The 12,123-nt window shown below is 40.6% G+C and overlaps 1 protein-coding gene across 1 annotated transcript in view; it reads right to left on the bottom strand.

The window, feature by feature from the left end:
* The window catches only part of ofcc1 (orofacial cleft 1 candidate 1), a 78,761-nt gene that overhangs the window by 16,543 nt on the left and 50,095 nt on the right, over positions 1-12,123 (bottom strand). The window contains 1 exon segment of the mRNA XM_056434709.1: positions 10,353-10,512. Coding sequence (XP_056290684.1) covers positions 10,353-10,512 — 160 coding nt within the window.

Here is a 12,123-nt window from a genome sequence, read left to right as displayed (position 1 = left end):
TCTTGCTATTTGTCTTTGAGTGAGCGGTACGTACAAAACTGCCGCTGTGTGGACGCAAAGTATGATGTCATGTGGTACGTCTCTTGTAACATTTCTCCGGCTGACCTAATACTCCTCCACAATACTTATAGCCAATTGATCTACAAATGTGATACTAATCAATAAAACCGTTAACATGTTATATCCACACAAAGGTGGTTAAGTCTTACTCCACTTTAGTCCACGTCTGTGAATCTTTTCTCACTTTCCAACGACCTGATTTGTTGCCTTCTGTTTCACATCATGGGATGGCTGGGGGGAAAGGGCAGGGCTCTGTAGGACAGACGAAGGAGGGGAGGTAGAGGATGAGAAGGAAGAAGGAAAGACGAAGAAGCATCTCAAAGTGGTGAAAACCTTGACGTCAATTTAATCTCCTCCAGATGGACATGTTTTGACAGCTGACGGGCGTAGTTAATATTATGAAGAAATTGAAGAAACAAATCCTCTTCCTCCCTGACGGAGTCACAAGAGGCGAGTGTCCGAAACATTCCAAGAACACAATCTTTTGAAATATAGTCTCCAAGAAGTTTGTCTTGATTCATTTGTGTGACACAGGGGTTGACCACACTGGCTGCTAACCAAAGGCACTTCCTTTATTCTTTTTCACTACCTCGCTCTCTCCTTCTTTTCCTTCAGACAGAAAAGCCTGCCCAGGCCCAGACTTTGGTAGATAATGACATCCTCTCCCTGGATTAATTGTGAGGGACATATTAAGCAATGGGGCTGACACTCCCTGTAATTAAACTGTTCACACCGACGAGTTCATACTGGAACACACTCTCTCTCTCTCTCTCTCTCTCTCTCTCTCTCTCTCTCTCTCTCTGTTGCTGGAATTGTTAGCCTGTTTAGAAACAGAAGGAAACATTGTAGTGGGGGGATTGTGGGGAAAGGGAGTGCATCACCTGTGTTCACTGAGCTTGAAAAAAAACATATTGACCAGAATAATAAACCCAGATTACAGGTTGACCTCACCCTTGTTTGGGATTTAAAGGCAGAATGAGCAGGATCTTCAAGAAAAAATAAATACAAAATTAACTCATTAAAAAAGAACCCCTCCAAATCATCAATAATGACTCACAAGTGTGAGGCAGCGCCCGATCTGGATAGACCCCTCTGCCTTCTATTTTTTTCTTATTTTGCTGTGTTCGGGATACAAGGTACCACATCGGAAGCATGCCGTCGAAAACTACAAAAATGGCTGACACAGTGCCGAAGCAAGGTAGATATAGCGAGGCTGAAGGCAGAGTGAATGAAACTGGTGGTGTCTTTCAGGTGCCGGCAAGCACCCTAACCCTCATTGAATCAGTCTCTACTCCCTCAAGTCTACATCCAACACGAACACACTTATTTTGGTCACATCACACACTAATTTGCAACAAAGCACATTTAAGAAGCACCTTGTTGTTTTTAACTTGTTTTTATTTCATGGTTCTTGCACTTTTAGTTCAAATATTCACTTTGAAAACCCCATGAAGGACTTTAAACATTTTCCCTTTCACTTCTCTTTGAAATTCCTGTTACTTTTCAGCTCATGTATAGAAATCTACATGTAGTTGATAATTGCTGGAAAAACATAAAATGATTGCACATTGCACTCCTTCATACTGTTTGTATGTGAACCGAAAGTTCAAATGAATTGCTAGGGAATACATTACAAATTAATACAAAACTGCTATCCTTATTCTATGCAAAAACATGCCCAAATTATATCGGTTCATTTTGATCTCAGCTACACACCTGTAAAGTTTAATAATAATAATAATAATAACTTTATTTATATAGCACCTTTAAAAACAATGTTTACAAAGTGCTCCACAAAGAGTCAAAGCCAAACAATTGGAATAGCAAGAAACCAATATTACATTACAAGTATATTAAAAATTTAAAATGAAATGGATCACTCAAAAGCTGCTCTATAAAAATGTGTTTTAAGAAGTGATTTAAAAGAAGTTACTGATTCTGCGAGCCTTATCCCCTCCGGTAGGTCGTTCCAAAGTCGAGGGGCTCTAACAGCAAAAGCACGGTCACCCTTTGATTTAAGCCTCGACTCCGGAACGGCCAGAAGGGCCCCACCGGAGGATCTAAGGCTGCGTGTTGGCTCATAAGGGGCTAACATCTCAATGATGTAGCTTGGAGCCAGACCTAGACGTGCTTTAAAAGTGATCAGCAAAATCTTAAAATCAATTCTAAAACGAACAGGGAGCCAGTGGAGAGAGGCCAGGACTGGGGTAATGTGATGTCGTCTGTTAAAACCAGTAAGAAGCCTAGCTGCTGCATTCTGGACTAGTTGGAGGCGGGAGATAGATTTGTGATTAATGCCGGAAAGGAGGGAGTTGCAGTAGTCTAGTCTTGAAAAAATGAGTGCATGAATGATTTTTTCCAGTTCTGACTGTGACAGTATCGGTTTAATTTTTGTAATGATTCGCAACTGAAAAAAGCAGGACTGGACAATTTTTTAAATCTGTGATTCAAAATTCAATTGCGAATCAAACATGACACCCAGATTTCTTGCAACAGGTGTTAAATAGGCAGCAAGGGGACCAAGTTCACTATCGACGATACCAGTGTTATTGTTTGGGGAATTGAAGAATATCACCTCTGATTTTGAGTTATTGAGTTGGAGAAAGTTTTGTGCCATCCAGCAGTTAACGTCAGAGAGACAATTTAAAACAGCAGCTAGGCTCTCTGGGTCACCTGGTCTCAGCGGAAGGTATATCTGTGTGTCGTCTGCATAGCAATGAAAAGATACATTGTGTCGCTGGAGGATTTGACCAAGTGGAAGCATATAGATAGAAAATAAAAGTGGACCTAAAATTGAACCTTGTGGTACACCACAGGTAATATTAGAAGTGGAAGATGAGTGATTACCTCTGGTGACCGAGTAAGATCTATTTAAAAGGTACGAGGAAAACCAGCCAAGTGCAGTGTCTTTGATGCCAACCCAGTTTTTGAGGCGATCGATTAAAATGGCGTGATCAACAGTATCGAAAGCTGCACTAAGGTCTAAAAGAATTAAAACTGTGCTCTCCCCCCTGTCTGCTGCTAAAAGAAGGTCATTCGTTACCTTGAGGAGGGCAGTTTCTGTACTGTGAAGTGCTCTAAAACCTGACTGAAATTTCTCAAATAAATTATTCTGATTCATAAAAGCTAAAAGTTGCGTTGAAACCACTTTTTCTAAAAGTTTTGATAAAAAAGGAAGTTTTGAAATTGGCCTAAAATTAGAAAGAACAGATTGATCAAGCTTCGGTTTCTTCAAAAGCGGTTGTACGATAGCATGTTTAAAGGTTGATGGGAAAGTACCACTTGCTAGGGAGCTATTAATAATTAATAAAATACTTGGCCCTATAGTGTTAAAAACCTCCTTGAGGAATTTTGTCGGAATAAAATCAAGGCTGCATGTGGCTGATTTCATTTGTGATATAAGTTGAGATAAAAAGGTCATAGATACTGGTTGAAAATGACTGAAATAGTTTTGAATGTCCCTATTGGCATGTAAAATACGGGTTGGGGGGGTAATTTGATGTCTTATTTCCTTTACCTTATTATTAAAATAAATGAAAAAGTTCTCACACATCTCTTGTGAGGCATCAATAAAATGAAAGGAGGGGGGGTTCATGACTGTGTCTATGACCTTAAATAAAACTCTGGGGTTTGAATGGTTATCTTGAATTAAATTGGAGAAAAAGGAGGTTCTTGCTTCTTTAACTGCCTTTTGGTAGTTGTTCAATGCATCTTTCCAAATTTGATAAAATACGTGCAGAGCAGTTTTTTTCCATTTTCTTTCCTTTCTCCTACAGTCTCTCTTAAGTTCTCTGGTGGCTTCATTGACACATTGACACGATATTGTACGATCGAGATGCTTTCGCAGTGAAAAAAACAAACCGTCTACAGACATGAATGAATCAGATGGTAGAGAAAGAAAGACTAATCGTACAGAAAATGTAACGTGCCGACATTGTGCAAAGTGAACAAGTACGGACTGATGGAGAGCAGCGCAGCGCCCGTAGCTCTTAAGGAAGAGGTGTGTTCATGTTAAATGTGCACAAAGAGCCCTTAAAATAACTGTTGTGTGAAAAGTTCCTCTTCAAGTAATTTGTTGTCACACAATCTCATACGTGTGAACTGGAAAGGAGGTGAGAGGGGACATGTGTTTGATCTTTATCTGTCTTTTCTTCCCCCGTCTTTTTTTAACCGCTGCGTACCGTCTTCACACATTACTGCCCAGCAAAGTCCGTGACCTTTCCATGAACACAGGCATGTAGCCTTTGCAGTCATATCTCATATTGAGCTCCCTAATGCTCTGACTGTGGATGCTGTGCTTGCTGCTACGTCGCTCCTGTCCTTGCCTGCCTGCCTGCTTCGATATCGCCTCGGGCCATCGGGGCCTTCAGAGCTGCCCACTAAAAAAAAAAAAAAAGCCCATCCGCTGTAATTGAAGAAGCCACTCTAATGTGACATGCACATGTGCGGGCTGGCAGAAAGGTTTGCATGCATGTACTCACACTTCCAAATGTGCATGATGGAAGACACACATGGACAGACATACTGTATAGATGCACACCGTGCACATGCTTGAACTCATACACACACACACACACACACATGCACACACACAAACCTCATTGCTCTTTGGCAGAGTTTTATTGGGGGGTTAGGACTCCGGTGATCCCATGTTAATGCCCCCCCCACACACACACACACACACACACAGACCATTAGTTGCCCTCTGACTCTAGACGACCCCTCCTAAAGCACTCAGCTCCTCCTCTCCTCTCCTGGTGTTCCTGTGTTGCTGTTATGGTTCCTGTTGAGGAGCTGAGGGTTCTATTGTTGTGTGACAGCGGTTCCTGTGTATCATGTCACGGCTTACTGATCCCTCTGTCCGCCTTCTCCTCCAACGTCTCTTCTTCCTTTGCTTTGAGTTCAGATTTGCGTCTCGGGTGACCTCATCCACACTTTACTGTACTATTGGCAAAGCAAGACTGATGAATAAAGCTGGTAAAGTGCGACGTGGCATTGTTGTCTTGTGATGTGTGATGCCGTTCGAAATATAGTTTAAACTGGATTACTGCAGAGAGTTAAGAGGCCACTATGATGCCTGTGAATTTATGGTAAATAGGGTATATTTAGTGTTTCGCAATAATGTTGCAATCATAATGTTTTGAAAGGCAAGGCAATATAGAATATTTCTGAATTAACTTTTGAAATGAGATTAAAGCAAGAAATTTTCTTTTTTTTGTCACATGGTAATTAATTTTGGGCGATCCTTTGAGTCAGATGGTAATGACCCGAGTATCTCTCTGGTTAGATGGTGCCGTCATGACGCTGCTGCATACATTAACATGGAGAACACATCTGACATGATTAATAGCCAGCCTCCCAGACTCAGGTTATCATTACCACTCCAATCTGTGCTGTTTGACTCTCAACAGGTTTACTCCCCACCAACCAGGCTGCTGTTGCAAAGCACCTTGGGTGTTCCCAAACTCGCCCGCCGGTAACCCATTACCTAGACATACGGTGACAAACGGCACGAAGGTACGCAAATGTTGATGCAATCAGGTTGCGAAAACATCTCCAGGGCCACCACGCACCCCCCCGCCCCCCTCCTTTCCCACCACCACCCTGCTCTCTCCCTCCTTTACCCACTTCTTTTAATCTCTCCCTCTCTCCTTCAATTATCACAATGTCACCACCACCGGGAAACTTTGGGTGATGTACCAGGAACAGAGCTCTCCTCTGTCATTGTCATGGCTGTGGCTCTGACAAAACAGTTTGCGTACCTGCTTAAGTATTACAGAAATGAACACCTCCCTTCCAGGTACAGTAATCAACAGGGTGACGGGAGACAATTAATTAGGTCCATCTGCATCACTGCCTTTACATAATTAATGGGGCTCATTACTGAACCACTGGTACGATGTGGAGCGTGCTAGCACACTCACTAGCTCAGAGCGCGACAGCGTCAGAGTAGAAAAGTGAAAACTTCTGTTTGTTTGTTTCATCCTTTACAAAGTGTACGAGTGTTGATTGCAGTTTCCAAACTAAATACTTCTTATTGCTACCAATAAGTGAAAGCAAAGCTGTTTACTTTACTTTTATTGCATTATATAATAGCTGTAACAACTTACTCAATCACACTTCACTATAAAGGAGGATATAAGAACATATATTATATTTATGTATAACACTTTCTTTTCATTAAAAGCTTTTATTGTGGGATTGGAATCAGGCTTTGGATGTGTATCATATTAGATTAGATATACGTTATCCATCCCCAGGGGGACATTCTTTGTAGCAGCAGCAAGCATGTTTACAATATATACAATACAATGAAATAAAATAGCAGGGCATATTACATTTAAGAATTTAAATAATAAAGGAAATGAAAATGAAAAATAATCATATTTTGAGATCTCACCACTCTTAAAAAACATCACCACCTTTAAAAATCAACAACCTTGAAGACAATTAGTGATTCATCCGATTAAATGAGTTAGTAGTTTTTTCTCATTAAATGAACTTTCTTTGATGAATAAGACTAGTCAGTTTTGGCACATAAAATATGTAGGTGCAAACTGAGCGCTGGTGTGTGAGCGTGTGTGTGTGTGTGTGTGTGTGTGTAGGTGTGTGTGTGTGTGTGTTTGAGAGAGCAGGTAACAGACAGGGTACGAGAGGATGAAAGGTGGACTGTTATACACAAAGTTTCTTCTGTCAGTCGACCACCTGACCGAAATAGTCATATTTTCTAATAAGCTTCTCCAAACCCGCCCGACCCACATCACTTCTAGAGTCCAAGTATACAAATAGCCTCCCAATAATATTAGTGCATGTTTCATCTTCAACTGTACCGAAATACCAGATTTAAAGAGAACAAATATAAATAGAAAAGCTGTGCAGAAATATAAATGTTGAATTAGAATGGAAATGTCAAAATATTTCCATACAACCCTAAAAACTACATGAATAAAAAAAAAAGATGTAGATAAAGTTAGTACAAGGTGTGACTTCTGCTACTTGTGTAAATAGCAGTGGGGAATCAAAAGTGTGAGGCTAGTCTGAAAGAATATGAATTATGAAAAATGTCATAATTGCTGTGTGACCTAATACCTCGACTCTCAGCTGTTATCCACAAAGCTAATGAGCTTTGATGTTCTTTTTCTTTCCTTCCTGGGATTAAAAGAACACGCAGGTAGAGAGACCCTTGACTCATTCACACCTTGTTGCTGAGCTGGTAAACTTCACTGCTGACATCTTAACCCCAGAGTCATATTTAAACCTTCAAGCAACTCAAATGATCATATGGCATGGATGAATCTATATTATAAATGTAATTGGTGAGAAAGTAAAATTAGATAATGTTTTATTACTGCCTTGTGAGAATTACAAGTTTTATAATAATAGACCATTTGCAAGTTGGTTATTGAATGTGGATTCTTTTTAATTTTTTTACTGTTTCAGTGCTGCAGGGAGATACAGACTCGGAAGGAACATTTTTCCTGACTTTTGAGTTACAGCACATCCGGGAAACTGCTTTTCACTTAGTTGATTATAATCCTCTTTCATTTGTTTTTTTTTCACAGTTCAGGGACATAAGACCTGATATTTCAGGTAAAAAGAGGGTTGGCTGATCAAGCAAAGGGCTAACTGGCTCACAAATTTCTAACTTATAATGTTTTTATAAAAAGGTTTCCCGACTGATGCACGCAACAACTTAAGAACTGTGATCCGATGCATCAGGAATGCTGCTAAATGGTTCAAGAGAAGAGGCTCTAAAAGGACTGCAGCACGTTATATAACCTACATCAACTACGAAATGAACCTTAAAATTCTTTGCACTTGTGATTCTCTTAATCATTTTCCATTTGCAGTTGCCGTGTCTGGCACCTGACATATAACCGGTATCAAATTAGTCTAAAACAAACAAAAAGCATTTGCATTTCCTGCTTGCCCCAGATCTGATTTGTTGAAAATGTCATTATTTTTCTTTTCAAGAGCGTACTGTTCAATAACTTTCTAAAATTGGCTCAATATCAGCCTGCTGCTGTTCCTGTGAGTAGCTTGTTTTCCTTCTCCTCATCCCCCCTTTCTCTCACTCGGCTAATGACGGCCTCGTGGCCTACTGTTATTAAAATTACGCCCTTGCCTGTGATATTAATTGGGTCCGTAATAAGGAATGGGTCGGTTTCATTATTTAATTGCAAGGGCACATTTGGAATACAGTTTCTGAAATGTATTTTTAATGAAAAACACTACATCCTGACCTAATCATATCAACCTTATTCTATCTAATTAAGGATGCAAAAAATCATTAGAGTTGCAAAATATTAGCTTCAGCTCTGTCGAGCTGCTCCTTTGCTCGCCTTCATGAATATATTTTGTTCCTGTCTATGATAAATAGTTAATGAGGGAAAAATGACAAAAATTTGCATGTAGGCAAATTAGTCTAATAGGGATATGTCTTTGCTGAGTTAGGAAATTGACCCTATTTACAGGAGAAAGTGTTACAATAATTATGAAATAATGGCATGGCCCATCTTATTTTGATGAAAAATGGCCGGCTTGAGTAATGTAAAAATCATAAAATGCAATAACCCTAAATTTTCATCATGCTGGAGAATGTGTTAACGTGTTAGCATTTTATCAGTTTAATAACGGCAAATTAGGGACAGTATGAAGTATGCTGTAATTGTTGCTTTGGAGGGAGATTTGCAGTAATGCGAGGATGATTTAGCAGTGCCACCACCGCAAGAGGCCATCAGCGGCTAAATGAAGCATTTTCTTAATCACAAACTTTGGGGGTGTAATTTCCTTCAAAGTCTCCAAACATTGGGTGGTTCAATTTTCTCCCAATAAACAGGTCCATCACCATCCCATTAGCAGCAGTGTAGTCACCTCTAGCAGCACGGGTTGCACTTAGTCAAGGCTTACAAGACAGGTGTTAAAAAAATGATTCTTTAAAAAAAGGACAAAGAGCAGTTCAACACGTTATGTGTCGTAAGTTCGAGATAACAAACATCTTATCTTGTGAGTGTAATATTAAATTGTAAAACAGTAAGATGGGTGTGCGCTTTTCGAGCACCGACATGCATCATCTTCTGTCTATTTCATGAGGTCAACATTTGATACTATGTTGAAGCAAAATGATGATTTACGATTGTTATAATCTACCGTCATAGTGCTCAATAAAGCAGCAGATCCACACTGTGCAAAACTAACGGATGAGATACACTATTTATTAATGGAAATCAGGTATTGAAAATTGTCAACCAGTCCTAAGGGAATTTCATTTGAAGTTTCACATTTCCGCAATCATACAAATATGAATTACCTTAACTGTCACAAAACATGTTATGTGGAAAGTTTTTACTACCCCAGGAAGAAAAACAATGGAAAACAAGAATGGACTGGGTTGTGGTTCCATTCGACCACTTTATAGCCACATAAACGAATGCAAAGCAAAGAGCAAAGGTGTTAATGAACATGGAGAACACCGAGCGATGTGTGCCACAAACAAATCCTGTGGAATAAATTAAAGGGTGCTGCAGTTTGATCGCTGTGTTCCATTTCCCTTATCTCAACAAGTCACATTTTCAATCACTATGCAAAGATTTCACATCGGGTGTAGGCTCGGTGCTAATGCACTGCCCTTCCCTGTGTCATCGCCATCGACCTGCGCTGGGCTGTCAAACATCTCTCGCAAGCAATAGTAATTTCATGGGCACATGGATTTATGCAAACTCGAGGCCTGCATCCCCCATGACACCAAGTTGTCCATCTTATATGCCCATGCACCCCACTATGTGTGTGTTGATTGAGCAGTCTTTCTTTAATGAAATATCTTCGGAAATTGGTTTCCACCGACTAATCAGGCAGCCCGCTAGCCGAGTTTCTGTTTTGGTAATTATCTTGTACTAATTAGAATGAAGCTAAAGACCTCTGAGATGAATTCTCAGCTTTCTGAAATGTAACTAAAGAAAATTGTAATGATATAAAATGAACCTATCCTATACATCCTCTCGGACCTAATGTCTTTGTTTAAGTGACCAGTCGGGACGCGGCATTGACTGAACCGTGTGATGCCGTTAAATGTTCCTTCTAGTATCGCACTCATCTAGCCTCGGCCAGTCTTTCCTTTAGAGCCACAACACGGCGCTGTAATTACTCGGTCCAATCTAACGGACAAGTATCAGTGACCTTCTGGCTCATTCACTCATGGGGAAAACCTCCATTAGCTCAATTAACCGCCAAGGGTTTGAGGAGAAGAGCATTTTCTAGAGAGACAGGGGGCTGCAGTGAGGTGAGATGCTTACCTTGCGTCTCTCCCCATTAAAGCCTCTCCACTGCTCCGCCTTCTTGACAACATAGCTCAGCTCCTGATTGGACAGCTCCAGGTCTTGAGGCAGGAAGTACGTCCCCTCCTTGGCTGTGAGCCGCTGAAAGATGTCCAGCATGCGACCATCGTTGTGGAATCTGGAAGGTGAGGTGAGAGAGAAGAAGTGAGGAGGGGGGGGAGTAGTAGCAGGTGTGACACCATCCTGAATCACTGTATTTGGCCTGTAAAGGTCACGTGGGGTCAAATGGCAAAACAAGACAAAACATACATCTTGATAATTGTGGATGATGCTATACTGTACATGTCCTCTCTGTTTCACAATAGCAGTCTTTTATGTAATTGCTCAAATCGCAATGGACCCGACTGGCTGGTACACAATATGAATCTTCTATTGATTTCACACAGCATATTTGCAGCGTGACGCTCGACAAAAGTCTAAATACATCAATACAAACACAATGAAAGAGCAAAAGGAATCAAACAAATTGGCCTGTGAGTGGGAATCACTTTGTTAATACAAGCTGCAGCAATGGCTGTGTTTGGCTGTTGGTCTGCGTGGTTGTGCATCTGTTACTGTGTGGGAGTCAGATCCCGGGATATTCTTCAGTGTTAATGCCGAGCTTCAAAGATGGCAGATACAATGGACGTGCTGGTTGCAGATGTGTCCGGAGAGACCGGCTTGAGTCACAAGAAAACATATTGATTCATACCTCCAGATGAGCGCATATCACCAAAGTGTTAGTTTTCATTTGCACAGAAGGGTGCATGCAGCCGAGACCTAAAAAGAATCACCATATCTGTAAACAAATGCCTTGGCTGACCAACAAAAGCGCCAGACCTTGCACCCTTCCATAGAGATTCAAGTCTGTCAGAGGGTAATCGACTCTCAAATAAAACCAACATCAAGGAGACAGGGATTTATACAAGAAGCTGGTACGGAGCTTTGAACTCAGCATCATTCCCGATCACTCTTGGGAAAGGGCTGTTTGTAGAATCTTGACCTCAGACACAGGAATAGCATGTATTCATTTTCATCCTACACTTAAATCTTGCTTCTCATTCATTTATGTGGTCTCTCTCTGGGAGGAATTCACCATCTTTGTATCTTGGTGCTTCAAAACAGGCTCATTTCCTCGGTGTTGGAAGTGCCCTGGATGTAAGTATGTGTTACTTATATCTGAGGTTCGACCTGGATGGTAAGGCTCTCATCGGCTCTTCTTCGGTGTAGGGGTCACCTTAAGGACATGTGTTAACTCATGAAATATATCCTAACAGAAAATTCATCTTGGCATGACCATGGTGGAGGGTATTTTTGCATTGGAATTGTTCGTACATTAAAAAAAATGAATTTCCAGGTTCATGCGTGTTTTTGACTAAACTGAAGATGCTTTATATCATAACTCTTTTATTGCAAAAACTAAAAGAGTGTCCAACATTCCAAAACACATGAGTTTAGCCAATCAGTGCATTTTTTATGATGATCAATAAATTATTTCGCTATTGTATAGCTATGGGGTCTTCCTGCCCCCTCACCTGTAGTCCATGAGACTGTATGCTGTATTTACATTGATAAACATGCAAACTCGAGAAACACAGACATTACGTAAGGGAATGCAAGTCAAATATGTTTTTCTTTTGGTTTTGAACCTTGTAATCATTTGAATGTTACCACCCCAATATCAATGTAACATCACTCACTTGGTGTTCATGAAGTTTCAAAGAGGAGAGAGATGCCAAACACATCACTG

The sequence above is a fragment of the Pseudoliparis swirei genome, chromosome 16 (genome assembly GCF_029220125.1).
Source record: "Pseudoliparis swirei isolate HS2019 ecotype Mariana Trench chromosome 16, NWPU_hadal_v1, whole genome shotgun sequence".
Taxonomy (NCBI): domain Eukaryota; kingdom Metazoa; phylum Chordata; class Actinopteri; order Perciformes; family Liparidae; genus Pseudoliparis; species Pseudoliparis swirei.
The sequence above is the reverse complement of the archived record's forward strand: the minus strand, read 5'-3'. Positions and strand labels throughout refer to the sequence as shown.